Below are 16,842 nucleotides of genomic sequence, written 5' to 3'. Positions count from 1 at the left end.
GGGTTGATAAAACTGATAGCTGGTTTCTACTCTGCTTGAGATCACGATTTTTTGCGTTGCATTTCGATAACTTTACTGTTTTGATCGTTGTTCTTCACTCGCACGAAAAGGAAATGAATCGGCTTGTTTTCTAACTGTTCCAATGAGCTAACAATATCAAAATTTTTACCACAAACTCCTGCTGTGGAGTGGAGTCATGTGTTTTTAGGGCCTGTTTCCAGTGACGTGCGGTGAGGTTCCTGGATGGTGAGGCACTAATTTTTTCAAGTACTTTAACAATAAATTTTTTTAACAACAACAAAAACGGTATCATACTAGTTAAAAAAATTAGCAGCATGCTTTCACATTTATTAAAAATAAAATCCATGCACCTATTCTTTTGGACTAAAACATCTGTGACTTTGTTGTAGGGACCCTTCTTTAGTCCAAACATTATCACTAGATATTGAAAACAAGAGACAGGGAAAGCAGAAAAGGCGATTATTATTATTCATAAGGCATAGCCACACAGCCATTTCTTTTTTGAGTACCGATCTCTTTGAAAGTTGCAAGTTATTTTTTTTGTTCAGTCGTCTGAGGCAAACCTTATAAATTTGGAACAGGTCTTCCTTTATTTATGACTTCAACTTTGGATTGAAAGTTCCTTTACACAAGAAACAATCCTTACAGTACTGCAAGAAGTCACATACCACGTACTATGCGGGCATTTCAGCTTGACGAAAAAGGTTTCATAGCTGTGACGTCACATTTGAGGCGTGCCTCAAATCATAGCTAAATCGTTCATGATGATTTCTGGGCGACTTTGCGGAAGAAAAAGGCACGCATAATGCAATGTATGGAAGTTTTCTGATCTGAAGTGAGGCAATGATTTTGACCACGTGAACGCTCGATATGAATATCGCCACAGAAACAGAAAACATTAAAGCACAGTTTGGGTGTAGAAACGTAAAATTTGCGGAAAGGGGGCACGACTACAGCAATTCACACAAATTAAAGCACCTAAAAACATGTAATATTTGCTACTTTTTAACAAATAATATTTATTCTGTGATAACCATTTCTTTGATATAACTTTTGGTTTGCCAGATGTTGGCAGGTGAGGCACTGCCTCCCCTGACTGCACGTCCCTGCCTGTTTTGCTTTCTATAGATATTTTGAATAAGCAGTAATAGTTACAAAATAGTTGCCGATATGTCCCAAACTAAACCGACTCTCAAAAGTAGAAAAATCAATGAATATTTTATGTCAAATTTAAAAAGAGCTAGAATAAACGAAAATGCAAGTGAGGCATTTTTGCCCCAACTTGGTGCAAGCGAAAACGAAACACGCCGTCTACGAATGCCGGTGCAGCAGGTACAAATGGAATTCCAATCGTAACAGCAAAGGAAAAAATATCAACCCCATTGGAAAAATGAGTTTCCATGGTTTCAGTATGACGAAGTTGCTGATGTGGAAACAAAAAGTGTATTGGAAACCAAGGGAAGAGTGTGGACAGAAGGTTTTAAAGACTGGCGAAAAGGAAGAGATTCTCTAAATCGTCACAATGGCGCCAAATATCACAGGGATTGCTCTTTGGTCATGACAACTTGTGATGCGTCCGAGACCTTATCAAGCATGCGAAAGAACCAAAAAGATAATTGTACAAACAATAGACGAGCGTTTACTATTTTTGGTGTTTGTTTTAAAATATGACTTGATATTTTTTCTATGCTTTGATATTTTTGATTTACAGTAATACATTACGATTTCTTGGTTTGCACAGTCTTGAACAAGCAGATGCAAAATATCTTTTCAAAGTAATCAAGTCTGCTTTGCTTGCTCTTAATATTGACATCAATGATTGTCGTGAGCAAGGATATGATGATTACTGCGAATATGCGCGGTCAACTCGATGGTCTTTAGGCTTTCTTTCAGGACGAAAATCCTCGTGCACTTACGTTTACTGCGCTGGACACCAACTGAATTTGGTTTTGTAAGATGCGTTTATAGCAAGTCACGGTGGCAGGACAGCTATTAAGGTTTTAAGCGCAGTGGTACACTATATCAAAGGGTCCCTAACTCCCCAAAGCAACTATCTATGTTTATAAATTTCTGCCTAGATCAGGGGTTCTTAAACTTTTTTTTAACGCGGACCCCTTAAAAACAATTTTGGTTTGCGTGGACCCCCTTTGTGGCCTACTTGTAACACAATTTAGGTTTTATTAAATTTAAGAAATAGAGAATGCAGATTGCTTTTCAATATCTTCGATTTAATTTCATTAATGTGAAGGATGCTGCTGTTTGTCTTTAACAAGAACATGAAATTGTGACTTCGTCTTTGATAGAGCAACATGCATGTCATCCTTTGCATCCAACCGGTTTCGACTCTTTGTTTTGATATAGTTATCAAGGATGAAAATCTTGACTCACATAAATATGTAATCGCAAAAGGGATTAAAGCAGCCATGGCTCTCTTTGCCAAAAGATGATATTATGCTTGCGTCAACGAACTCCAAAAATCGCCAATACTTTTCGAATTGAAGGACATTCTCAATGGTTCCATTGTCCTTAGTTCAATGAACTCATCTTTTGCAAGGTCCTCATCACTGATAAATTTCAGTTCAACGAGGAAAGGGGTAACGTATCCATGCTGTATTTTTTTTCAAATAAGCGCTTCAAAACTTGTCCCCTTGACAGCCAGCGAACTTCTGTAATAGAAGAGAACTTCATGTTCCGTTCCCATTTCTTGACATAACCTCTTGAATATTCGATGGTTCAAAGCACAAGCTCTGATGAAATTAACGATTTTCACACTACCAGACAAAATTTCTTTCAAATTTGTTGGGAGAGTTTTCGATGCTAATGCATGGCGATGTACAGTAAAAAGCAATGAGTAACGATGACCTGAGGAAAATCATCAGCGTTGTTTGAACTTAATCTCTTTTCTTTTGACAGATTTGTTCCATTTTTGAAATTATACATTAAGATTTCCATTGGCCGTGCATGCACCCCCTAAAACTAGTCCACGGACCCTTGAGCATCGCGGACCCCTTGAGCATCCATCGCGGACCCCTTGAGCAAACTAGTCCGCGGACCCCTTGAGCATCCTTCTGCCTAATTGCCACACTGCTCAAGCTGTGTCTGACATTGCCATGTGCTAGTTGTGAAGCGGAGCAATCTTTCAGCACGTTGCGTAGAGTTAAAACATATCTACGCAGTACCATGACCCAAAAACGACTGGATCATGTTGGCATTTTAACAACCCACGGGGAAATAGTAGATGACTTGGACAGAAACAAACTCATTGCCGAGTTCGTTGGAGTCAAACAGTTAGAAAGACTACTTTCGTTGAATAAATTTATTTAATTTTGCGAAATTCCGTCAATTCTTCTGTCAAAACATCTGAAATTAATGTCATTTTCTTCTTTTTTCACCCCGTTTCTGATGAAAACCGCAGACACGTGAGGCCTGACAACACCTAATTAAAGCCGTACTGCTTATATATTTGATCTCGCCGCTTTTTGTGCAACTATTTTTGATGGAATTGATTGAGTTTCGCTTTTAGCAGCATGATCGTTGCTTACTTCACAGTGTAGATTCTAACGATCTGTATTAGCCTGATGCTGCGGGTTCGTGGTGGCAATATCGAATTACACGAGCTTTCGGAACACAGTTCTCTAGTCATGTACTACTGTATGACGAATAATAATAATGTTATGGTTTTATTTATTGTCGCTCTACAACAGCTAAGGTCTTTTAGCGACAGGGCTCATTTTTAATTTGTATCAGGTTTACGATGTTATCACATTATTACCCGATTCATTCTCACTGCGCGATGCAGGATAGAACACAATCGGTACCGTTTTTCAAGTCTTCGGTTTGACCCGACCTGGAATCGATCTCAGATCTACCAGCACCAGAGCCGAAGGTTTTTTGAAAAGTCGACGCCTATGCTTACATCAAAAAAGAGTGGTGAAAGCATTAACAGCTGCACACTAACCCATATTTTTCGAATTGAAGTCTTTAATTAAAGTTTCAAAGTGAAGTCTTAATTGAAGAACAAAAATGTAGTGAGATTAAATATTTTTTTATGAAAATCTGTTTCAGAATTGCAAGGTGCATTTCAAAAATTGCAATTTTAAGGCCTAAAGAATTCGAATATGGCAAAAATAATTACACACATTCTGAATCATCATTACATTTACTACTTAAATCAACTAAAATAAAACAGTTGATTAAAATCGATATTTTAAGGAGTTGTGCTCCCATTTTAAGTCCTGTAGAAGTCGGCGACATGACTCGTCCAATTGTCTCGTCCAATGTGTGTGGCGGAAGCTCTGATTCGACACTCGAAAGAATACCCAGTCGATACTCTTAAGAGCATGCAACTGCGAAATTGGCAGAACGCATGATGTCATGCCTGAAAGAAACAATATAAGTCATCGAGTGTCACTTGTGCAGTCGACCGTAAACACTGCAAATGCTACAAAACAACAAAAAAATGATTTCGAGCTAGTTTGACCTCAGATCAAGGGTTGAGCTTTTTAAATGAACCCAATGCCTTTACGTCTCTCAAGCAACGTGTTTTGACAATTCGAAAGACCGCGGAATCTGAGTGAGACAAATCGTCTGACAGATTGTGCATTCGACCGTGAAATTATCCATTTGCTGCACGAAAATATTTTGCAAATGACCCAAATTGTTTTAGTCTTTTTCTCTTTTGCTATTAATCACATTTACATTGGCATTTTATAACGGCAATGTTTGTTTGGGGTTGGAGAGTTGAAAAAATTAAATCAAATCTTTGTCTCAAAGAGATTTTACTACCCCGCTGTTAAAAAAACACTGGAATGAGCAGGAAGTTTTATGGAAGTGTCTGAAGATCAAAGTACAGTATCTCAAAGCATTAAGCTAGTCTGCAATGCTCTCATAATAATGATGGTATGGTTGGCTTACATTCTACAGTCCAAACGAAACTGGACCTGTGAAGTCAAAAAACATTTCCTGCCTCGGTTATGCCGACGTCATTGGTGACGTTGCTTCTTGACAATCGACGCCTCATTGTTCAATTTAACAATATTTTATTATTTAACTATATTTTTTGAGAAACTTTGCCATTAAAAGTTTTTTTGCTGTAAGATTGCATAATGATAAGAATCGCTTTTCTTTTTAAAATATGAAAAATTAACAAAACAAGAGTAAACAGAGCATACTCGTATTGTTTGAGAAATCCTTTATATTAAAATTGGAGCGAAGATAAAAACAAGATGGCGTGAAAACCACGTGCAATTTGTGGATTTACCATTTTTTCGATGGACTAATTGAAGTTCGAAAACTTTGGATTCCGGTGGGCCTCAGCTGGGAGCGATCCCAGATAAATTTCTTTTTCCTCCCATTTTCTTTTATGACATCACAGATGCTATCCCCAGGAAGTAAAACTGATCTTTTTTGCTTTGATTCAACGTCTACAGACGCCGTAAAAATGATTAATTTTGTTTTTGGAAACAAAATTTGTTTTTGAAAACAAAATTTTGGAAACAAAATTGATTCTTCCAACAAAACAAAGTAGTTTTGCAAGCATATTGTTATCGTAACAATACATGCTCTGGAGGGCTAACGTACAGACCCCTCTCTTACATACATCACAGGGTCAAAGGAAGATGAATACGTCCTTTTCAATAACAACTGGTCAACTTATCCTTTTAGAATGGAATGCACGCAAGAAAGGCGAATTAGGACAAAACAACAGGCCTGTTGTTTGCACTTTGAAGTATTGACGTCATAAGTAGAGCAGGCCGCACGCACGTAAGTCAATGATGACCAGAGGTATGGTACAACGCCTGGTAATTTGAGGTTTACACACACAGCTGGACAGGGCAGCCAAAGCATTAGTTTCCAATCTAAGGCACAGCACTGAAAAGCAGAATGAATGGTCCCTGGTTGATCAAAAAGCACCGTTCGGCAGTTTGTTTGTTTTACTTCAACTTGCTAGTGAAGAATTTCGTTTTGTATTGAAACCGAAGCAATCTTATTTTCGCATGAGCTTAAAACCCACTCAGAACGCAAGACAAGACAATATTAAAACAAAAGAATTTGTATGAAGTAGACCTACAAAAGTATGAAATAATAAAATATCCAAAGGAAGTTATGTTTTCATCGTGTGATATTTCTAATGTGAGATTAAAATCCGGCAAAAGTTCTTTTTTTATGTTTTATACCAGCAGCATTAAAGTGTTGAAACCGATTTTAGCAGTTAAACGCGAAGTCATTGTGACGTCATTGTGACGAGACTATCACTTTGTATGTTCACCTGGATAGTGGGCTACAGCACACGGTAGAATAGCGACTTCACCTTAAAAAACAGGATTAGGCCAAATGAAAAAATAAATTGAAAAACCTTGTTCGACAACAGGAAAGAATTGAACATAAATTTTAATCAAAATAAAATGGAAAAGTTCAGTATCACATTCCCAAGAATGCAACACATGGTAGGTTGGGCCTCTAGCCAGTGTCAGCCAGTGGCGTAGCCAAGGGGGCGGGGGGTTCGGAGGTTACAACCCCCCCTTTGGCAGGCCTGTGACGTCACGATATTGAGAATGATGCTTTCAGTCTAAAAAAAATTGCCTAATTTTAAACAAAATTGCATTAAAAGAGCGAGTTTTGCCAATACCAAACATGTCAGCCAGGAATTAGCAACAAGAAAACATAGAGACTTAGCTTTATTTCAGAAAAATGATCTTATCCTTATGCTATGCTACCGGACAGCACCATTTTACAGGAATATTCGTACCCACATTTTTGTTGAATATGCTCTGAGAATGCACCAAATTCAAAGTAATTTTTCAAAATGTTCTGGGGGAGACCCCCCAGACCCCCCACCGCTGGGTGGTCAAAACCCCCCTTTCAAAATTCCTGGCTACGCTACTGGTGTCAGCAACAGCGCCGTTATTAACTCTTTCAAGTCCACCAAAAGCGGTCGCTTTACTTTATGGTGTGAGGATAAGCGCTGAGGATAAGCGCACAGCAAACTTCTCGGACTCAGAAACTCGTTTGTCTTTCTAATGTTCTCAACACGGAACAAAAAATGGAAAGTTGAAGTAAAGTGTTTTCTTTGACAAAATGCCCAGTCCATGCATGGTGTCCTTGCTGTCTGTTGATGCGGGATTTCTCGTATAACTTGTGTGTGTGATATAGTCGCATTATCGAAGCATGGACGTAATCTGCTAAACAAAGTTTTTATTTTCATTATTACTTTTGAGTTATGACATTTACGCATCAAACGCCAAAAAAAGCACACAGTATGTGTGCAACACTTCGTTAAAAACTGATGCAGGCCACTCTCGACACCTAAAATTTGTTGCGCGATCCCCTGAAAAGTCGCCATCTTCAGTTTGGGAAGCCTTAATATACAACACAACACAGAGTCAGAAACCTCCAATTGGTATGCTATCGAGGGTTGAATGCACCACTTTTAAGCGGCCGATTAATTTAAGCTTCTGATTAGTTAATCAAGAGTCAGTTTGTGCAAACTTTTTCAGTATAGATCAGTAATAGGGGATGCTTATCAGCGTATAAAAAATAATCGGCAAGTTAAGTTGCGTGATCAACATTTTTGCTTAAATAGTTTTTTTTTACTCTTCTATTATGGTACTAAAAAAAACATATTTGCTTAAATAGTGAATAACTGTTAGAGTGTTAGTGCATCCAGCCTTCAGTGTCTTGCCACAACAGAGCGGCATGCTTTCGACCAGCGTCAAACCGGCGTATTTTGAGGAGTCGTGCTTCGCTGTTGCAATAGGCTACTGGACTCTCACAATGCTGGGACCAGTAAATTTCGTTTAGATGCACCGTGTTGACACTAACCCACAGATTTCATTGCCGAATGAAAATTAAAATATTTAAGTTTTACAACAGTTCCTTTTGCAGGTTTGTTCATCTAATGTAAACTCAGTTTATGATTAAAATGGATAAAAACTATATAGGTTGTTTGGTCATTCTGCTTACAGCTTCCTACATAGGCGCCAAGGATACACGTAAGTATGGAGAGCTTGTCAAGTGTGATTGCTGTCACTGTGTCTTTAAGCCAATAAAATCTTGTCTTTGTTGACATCGTCACGATCCCACACAAACAGATGCTCAGAAACCAAGAAAATTTGCTCGAGACTTTAAAATTCATCGGCCAATGCGCCAAATATATCCCCATTGTTGAGTAGAAAACTGTTCAATTTCACCCCACATAAGTGGTTTTTAACGTTTTGATTTTTACTACGCCTCCTTCTAGTAGGCTAATAACTAGGGCAATTTTTTATGACATAAAAAATTAAAAAATCTGACTTTATTTTTTGAAATATATGTTATTTTTAGAGCATCAAATTTATGCTAATCTCCGTAGTTAATGATTCGTGTGTAACTTTTTACATGTAGCCTATTTTGAACAATAACACACTCGAACAACTAACAAAACACTTTTGTTTCACTTGAAAATCACTACAACAATTCAAATGTCTAATGCATGTAAGAAAAAAATAAGTATTTTTTTCATACTAAGTACTAAAAAAATAAGTTATTTTATTCATACTTATTTTTTTCTTAAATTTTCGACGCATAAGTATCTGCTTTACGTGGATCCCTTACAAACTTTACGTTTATTTAAGGTTAAATGCGTCAAACCCCTTTTTAATTAGTGATTTGAAGTATCTTGCATCCGGCTCGCTCGGATCATTCTACAGCTAGAGGCCGGCTTGACTGGTCCCAGATTTGGGCGTATGTCAACTTGACTGACCCCCATTTTTGTTGTTAGAATTTAAATACTTCCCGGAATGCTTTTAATGTATTTTCTTTGAACATTGTATGACCCAAATACCTTCATAATTTGCATAAAAATTGTCATTATTACTGCTCGTAGACTAATTTCGCGGACTAATTCGTTTCTTGGCAACCACATAACAATTTTGTCATTTTCTAAAGTGAACTGCTGTAAATTTTACTGTACTATGTATGCTGTTTATAAAGTTGTACTGAAGAGGGTTTAATACCCGAAATCGCGATCTGCAACAAGATAATTTCAAGCTGGACTGGACCAGAAAAACTTTGAAAACTATTAATGGTTTAGTTGATCTAACATGGAAGTTTAGCAAATAAATTCTTGTTTCTCTTTGAATTGAATTGACTACAAGGTGGATGTTAATATGTTAAAGTATTCAACTTATTTTTTTCTTAAATTTTCGACGCATAAGTATCTGCTTTACGTGGATCCCTTACAAACTTTACGTTTATTTAAGGTTAAATGCGTCAAACTCCTTTTTAATTAATCTAATGCATGTGTACTGTGTAGGGTTTTCCTAATAATTGGCTATATTTTTAGTGTAGACTTTTGGCTATTGAGAGACTCTGAGTCTCTAGCTACAAAAAGGGTAATTTAGGCTTCTGTCTAGGGGTATGATTTCCTACAAAAATTAAACAAGTTAAATTAATATTAAATGTATTTTTTCACATGAATGAATTGTTAGAAGTTTGGGAGATTGAGAAATAGGTGTCTAACCAATTTAATTTATTGCGACCGGTGTCAGATGAGCGACATTCTCCAGTCGTAAATTTAACCTTCTCGTTCTGCCCTCTCTCTATATAAAATCTCTGTTTTATGTATGTTATCAGCATTTTTCAATTCTCCGCTTATTTCATAATGTGGCGCCTGTTTATCAGTAATAGCCTATCGTGAGAATTATTAAGCGCAGGGGTGTGCAACCTTTATTACAGGAGGGCCAGATATAAATAACTGAGTGACACCGCGGCCGCACGTTTATTTAACATATGATTTCTAGTAGTTGCACGCACAAAAAAGTAGTTTTTTGTTAACGCATTTCAGGACTATACTCTCCATTCAACGGCACCTAGCGAGTGGAATAATTCCCCAGCAACACTTCAACAATCGGAAACTTTACTCTGCCAATTTCGGTAACCAGCCCTGCGTCAAGAGCCTCTACAAGCATGCGAAACTACCAGAAATAACCTATCAAGACTTTGTCAGTCCGAGGATAAAGATTCAAAACCAACCAACCAAGTTAAGACGCATAAATTTCTGAAGAAAACAGTGAAAAGTTTGCAGCTGGCTTCTTTTCCCAACGGCTTTTTTCCAAATTTACTTGGAAGTGCTCGCAGTTCGAAGTTCATTTTTCAAGTGTTCGTCTGTCAGAACCGATCGATAGGGAGATGCCATGCCGCCCATTTTAGAAAAAAATTGTTCGCACAAATACGTTGAGCCAAAAAGAGCAATTTTTTTGAAGCCATGGATTTTTTCAAATGTGGAAAGTCATCTTAGTTGAGATGTTTTCGGTAAAAATCGCCAAGATTCATTATTAAATACTTCGCTTTCAAATCCGTTTTTCTCTTGAAGATCAATCAGTTCAAGTTATATCTGCTGGTGCTTCGTCAATCTCTATTGAATGGCGAAGAGAACGTACCAAACAAATGTCCATGAGGTTTGAAGTCCTTGAAACGAGCCAAAAATTCATACAACAATTTTTCAAGTTGGTTTGCAAATTCAGTTTTCGTCTCAGGATGCATTCCATAGTCTCTCAAAGTTGGAAAGTGAAAAAGATTTCCTGTCTGTACGTGAGCTTTCCAAAGTCGTAAATTGTTTATAATGCCTTTTATGTGACCATACGTTTTTATGTTCCAAATGATTAAATACAATGTATTAGCGGTGGACGGTAGGAGATTTCCAAAATGGTTAACAAAAGGTGCGAAATTTACAATAATCCGCTCAACAATGAATTGTTCACACGTACCAGACTAAACTAAATTATAAACACGTTTTGCGGGACGGATACAATTCAAAATTGGCACATGTACGCGGCCGCACAGTTTTTCTTCGCGGGCCGCATTTGGCCCGCGGGCCGCACGTTGCACACCCCTGATTAAGCGAACCCGGTTGGCAGTTACACGATTATATCGCTTCAGAAATACGAATGCGGTGAGCCAAACTCCGTGAGAGCGGCATTTATTAACAGGAAGCGTGACTTAAGTTCCTTGAGAACATTTAGGTTTTGAATTTTGCAGCGTTGAAATGCATTTTGCAAGTCTGATAAGTTTCGGTTAAATGTTAAAATATAAATTTGTTGGTTAAAACATGGTAGGCTACATGTTACACATGTACCTACCAAACCAGCTACTTAGTAGTAGAAGTCAAAGCTCTGAACTCGAAAAGTACTCTTGGCTCTTCAGATCTCAGCACTGGCTGACCTAGAGACCTACTACTGCAAGTGTTTATACTATTCAAAGACTGAATTGTGTTTTTGCAAAAATAATGTCTCAAGATGATGTCGCAATGCAAATTAATCGGTACCGTTTTTAAAGTTTTTGGTATGACCCGACCTGGAATCGATCTCAGATCTACCACCACTAGAGCCGAAGGCGAAACCCTTCGGTCACTGAGCTGGTAGATTCGCATTTCTTTTATCTCATTTTTTTCATTGCTCTCTCTGACTTTTGCCAGTGGCCATTTTTAAACTGCGAGGAGGCCACAGTTTGTTGCTGGCAAACCACAGTACTTGCGGTTTCGAGAGAGTTTGGCTACGAAACATGAGAAACTTTGACTGTTCCGCTTTGCTGTGTTTTTCAATTGGACGAAGCTGCGTAGCCGAGCCGAGCTTCCTGAATGAAGCAGCTTTCAATTAGGCGGCTGCGTAGCTGAGTGGTGAGAACGTCTGCGCGACGTTCGAAAGGACGTGGGTTCGACACCGCTCCAGAGCACGTGGCTGTGTCTCGGCGAAAGACACTTATAGGCAAGCCAAAATAAGGAGAGCAGCTGACTCGAAGACTATATGTCACTTCGTTGCTTCCAGTCGTCTGTTGTATCTCACCTGTGATCGCAGTGTACTGTATGTTATCGCAATGGGCGCAAATAAAAGCATGATTATTATTATTATTGAAGCTCCTTTTACAACAAAGATCACTTTTGAAACTGACCATCAACGCACTTCCTATCAAAACTAGAAGAGTAAAAACAAACTGTTTTTTTTTTATTGATTTTCAATCTACTGCTACTAGGTCTGTGATCTACCTATTTTTAATGTCATTCAATATAGGCTATTAGCGAAGTTTGTGTTTATTCCAGGCGGAACCGTGCGATGTTATACTGGACAGAAAATGTCTGGAGCAATTTCCCGGGGAAACTTGGAGCTCACGCCGTGTCCTGCTGGAGCATGTTCGACTGTCACTGCCGATTTAAGCATGTCAATGGGTGGAAGATCAATGACAGGTTTGTAGCTAATGTATTAATCCGTACACAGAAACTTTCACAAATAGACTGCCTGCTGAGAGATAGGTGCATTAAAATATGTTGTCATTTTTTTTATTTAGGCTACAGCCAAACTGCTATTTTGTATTAGCTCACAAGAAAACGCAGTTTGAATTCGCGTATTTGCAAACTCAATTCCTTAATTTCTATGAATCACAGGAATCAAAAGCAGTCATGAAATCGTCATATTAGCACGTTGGAAATCTTTGCAAGAGAAATGTAATTGTCTAAAAACGAGAGCAAAAGTTTGGTTTTGGATCTGCCTATTCACGTAAAGAAATATTTTCAAACATGAAGTTTATGCATAGTCTTCATCGCAGCCTACTTTCGATTAATCTTTTTCAAAAATCTTGATACGTAAGAGCATTGTGCAACTCAAAGTATCCAGTTATTGCCCAAACACTTTTGAGCTAAACGGTACTTAAAGAGAAAACTCATCAAACAGTGATTAGTGATTACATTGCATAAAAAAATCTGTTTGTATAAAAGGGTCCGTAGTGAAGCAGCAGTTATAAACAACTGGCCTATTCAGGCTTATGTCTACTTTCTGATCACTGTTCCACCGACAATGCGGCACCGGATGTCAACACTGAAGCAAAAATGCTGCAAAGCCAGGAACGCAACCTACGCCATTTTTCTGAGCATCGAATGTCAACATCTTATTTTTCAGTTGGAATGATTGTGGGACAATGCGTGTCGCCGGATGTATGTAGCGGCGTCACTTGTCAAAACATCGAAAGCATGCTTCCTTCTGGTCTTCCTACCACTTTTGACAATTGTGACACTTCCTGTTGTTCTGAAGATAAATGTAATGATCCCGATGGGAGCGGAAATAGGGATGTTGTAAATCCTTCTGTTCCACCAACTACAACTTCTGTTTCGGCATCAACCATCGCTTTCCCGAATGGTAACGTTAAGTTGTAATGTAACTTTATAAAACGTTTTGGTAACATAAATCAAAAGCTGCAGATTTTACAACAATGTGGACCACCCAAAAAAGTTAAAAAAATAGCAACCTGGATAAGCGTTCTTATTGTTTTGTAGGAAATATCAGTATTAATAACATCGTCCACCATAGATCTGCTAGATTAAATTGAGCTTTGTGGCAGAATGCAGATGGTAATATAACACCAAGTGCAAGCGGTAAACTCACCCTACGTTGTTGATAATCTCGCACTGCAGCTTATACTGTGTTTTGCAGCTTGTCAGATTCCTATGTGGAATCTCAAATTGGGAACCAACTGGCTTCTTCTCAAAAAAATTAAGAAATCAAAGCCAAGATTTCAATTGATTGTTAAAAAAGTGAAGAAAGGAACATTCAAGCCTAAAAAGATTTACAAAAGTAATTTATTTATTCTGAAACAAAATTTCCTGTCAATGTCGCACTTTGCAAAGTAAAAATGTCAAGTAGCTGGTGTAAAAAACCGTAGACGTTTTAGATGTTGTAAATGTGTGATTGTAAAATAATGTTTAAAGGCGCTTATTCTTTAAGCGACTTGAATGAGTCCACTGAACGATTATTTTATTAATGTTGTATTGAAGTTAAACGGTAGTTCATGCATGGCTAACAATTAGTCATTAACATTTTATCATTCGGTGAGACGCCAAACATTTTCGTTTGGCCATACAAGTGCATGGATCGGAAAAATTAGAAGTTTTTTCCACCTTACTTTGTAAGAGTTGAGAAGAAATATATTTTGTATATTGTTTGTTTAATAATGTTTATTCTTAATAATGTTTATTCTTTATTCTTAACATTTGGTCTAATTATTCATCTGAGGCCGTCGATGCCTGGTTCAGGCAAGGCAATTGAAGAAGAAGATTCTTACCTAATAATTAAGCTTGCAATCACTGATTCAGGACAGATACACCTCCGGCGTGTGAGAATTGGATAATTTATTGTCTGCAATGAATTTGAACATGACTGTGCTTGTGGTGCAATTTCTTTTATCTGGGATTTCTTTTCCTCTCTTACTCGGCAACATGATGAGCTAAATTCTTAAGTTGTGTTCCTTACAAGATCGTCAACACGTTGCAATGTAACGATTGGTTACATTTTGCAAACATAAAAAAATAGTGTTTTTTTAATTTGTGGAGATTTTACCACCATTCAAATTTTCATTTCACTTGGTTACATATTATTTCGCACAGTAGCCTAGCAGCATGCGTAGCCATAGCCGCTCGGATTTCAACGACTGCTACGTTTGGTTAATAATATAATATAAATAATTATTATTATAATAAGTTGACCTTCTATAATCTTTCCTTTTATTTATTTATGATAGAATCAAAGCTGGGCTTTGACAAATGTTGTAAATGCAGTTCTAGTGCGTGTACTGAGACAAAAGAAGCGCAAGAATGTGCTAATCAACGGCCTGTTTATAACCCTCGAGAGCGCGGAAGCGAACGGCACGTGTCCATGCGGAGAGGCCGGTTGTGCGCTCGGCTCCCTGATTGGGTCTCGGCTGAGACGTGCCGGGGAACCAACCGTCCAGCCAGGATGTGATCAGCCGTTGATGATGGAATTTCCTCCCGGTGGCTCTACAAAAAAAATGAAAGCAAAATGGAGAGCTCCGGCTTGCAGTGGACCAATAAAAATGAGGTATTCGTTGCAATGTTATTGCTTTGACATAAGTGATTATGCAGCCACGTTTGTTGAGATATCTTATATATGGTCTAACCTGCAGTTGAATACTGAAAAGTTTGGGTGTTCATCAGGACAATTATCGTTTCTAGCACTAGTTGCTACGTTCATCTGATAAAATTCAAAGTAAAATTAACAACAAACAAGATGGTTTATTGCTTCACTGACGTTTCGCGCACCGTGACAATGCGCATCCTCAGAGCGAATAACATACAAAATAAAATTTCACCAGGTTATATACTGCAGTGCGATTGAAGGCAAGAAAAAATAAAACACGCAATATTTTAAACATTGGCCAATGATGTGTGAGCGGTTACTTTCCACGTTAAATTACGTAAAAACTTCCAACAATAAACATAAAAATTCGAAGCGGTGACGACCAACAGAAAAAAAGTGCGATTGAAGGCAAGAGAAATAGAACACAATGTTTTAAAGATTGGCTAATGATGTGTGGTTACTTTCCACGTTAAATTACGTCAAAACTTCCAACAATAAACATAAATTTGAAGCACTGAAGACCACGAGAAATTCGAGACAAAATTAGATTGCAATAACGTTTCCAACTGTGTTTAAGTAGGCTTGAAGCCTGCACGTCCAGACAATAATGATTTATAACAGGGGTGGGCAAACTTTTTGTACTGAGGGCCACATTTGAAAAATGTTGCAGCCGGAGGACCACACACTCTCATTACAAAGTAGGAAAATTTACCCGATGTGTAAATAAACGCATATTCATATTAAACACAATTTTTGTATTTTACACTCAGTTACGTTTAAAGCTATGCAATCATCATCACAAAAGTTAATGAGACTTGTGCAACTTTTCACAATTTTTCACAATCTTCTGCAAATTGGTAGCAAGTTTGCTGGTAGATATCCTCATAACATCATGCAAGTTAGTGCAAGGGCGCGGGAAGTAGGGGTGCTTAAGGGGCTGCAGCCCCCCCCTAGAGCTAATTCAGCTCCCCCTGGAATTTTCGATAATTGCTTCAGCCTTCCCTAGAAAATTCTGACAATTTAAGGTACATAACTTTGCATAGGAGGTGAGGCTTGTTGCCGATGCCCACTTCGTTTAAACAGTTGCAGTTGTAATTCGTGAATCGTCTAAACGTAAATATTTATTCATGTCGCTTTTTGGTTCCGATGAAGTTGCCTGCAATTTGCTGAGTTTGTGTCCTACTCGTTGGTGCGTTTGTGCTTCTGCCCTCGCTCGTGTTGTTAAGTGCTACCCTACCCTGTTGCAATGTCTGACCGACATGACAGAAGATAGTGCAATGAGAGGAGACGCACGAACAAAGATATTCGGCTTGGTAAAACAAGCACGCACGATGCGACCTTATTTTGCGATTACCTGCAGCGGTAAAGTTTTTCAGCCTGCAGAAGCCGTCGCAAGATAGCTCCAAAACAAGAAGATCTCTGCTTTTACAGCTTTAGAATCCAACACCATTCTCCACAAACGGATCAAAAATCTCAGAAAGTATGAATCCGTTTACAAGCCTATGGAAGCAGCGAACGTCTTTACGTCTGCTAATAACCTAAAGACGCCAAAAGATCCTGGAGTGAGCAAAACTCCAGTAAGATTTCGAAACACAGAGGAATCGGATGCTTTGTCGTCTGCGGGAGAAGGAGCGTGGAAACGGCAATACACTAAAGCCCTTAATTTGGTTCAAGCTGAGCTTGATCGAAGATTCAACCAGGCGGATCTGCTTACAGCAGCCAACAGAGAGAAGGCCCTTCTGAGCTGTGCAAACGGTGACGAAAGGTCTGATACTAAGATCAGCTTACCCGATGCCATCAGAATAATCTCCTAAAAACGCAACTTACCTTGCTCAGCGATGTTGTAAGTGGAAAAATCGCAAACTCCGTTAAAAAGGTTGCTGAAATAGGCCTACTATCGCAACTAAACCTCCAAGCACTAGAT

At 38.3% G+C, this 16,842-nt stretch overlaps 1 protein-coding gene across 1 annotated transcript in view; it reads left to right on the top strand.

The window, feature by feature from the left end:
* The window catches only part of LOC145783016 (uncharacterized), a 37,808-nt gene that overhangs the window by 16,702 nt on the left and 4,264 nt on the right, over positions 1-16,842 (top strand). Inside the window, exons 6-9 of the mRNA XM_082594776.1 lie at positions 12,095-12,238; positions 12,948-13,184; positions 13,479-13,619; positions 14,600-14,879. Of these exons, the coding sequence (XP_082450902.1) occupies positions 12,095-12,238; positions 12,948-13,184; positions 13,479-13,619; positions 14,600-14,879 (802 nt within the window). The remainder of the gene's footprint in view (positions 1-12,094; positions 12,239-12,947; positions 13,185-13,478; positions 13,620-14,599; positions 14,880-16,842) is intronic.

The sequence above is a fragment of the Aplidium turbinatum genome, chromosome 14 (assembly GCF_918807975.1).
Source record: "Aplidium turbinatum chromosome 14, kaAplTurb1.1, whole genome shotgun sequence".
Classification (NCBI taxonomy): domain Eukaryota; kingdom Metazoa; phylum Chordata; class Ascidiacea; order Aplousobranchia; family Polyclinidae; genus Aplidium; species Aplidium turbinatum.
This window is presented reverse-complemented; position numbering and strand designations above follow the sequence as displayed.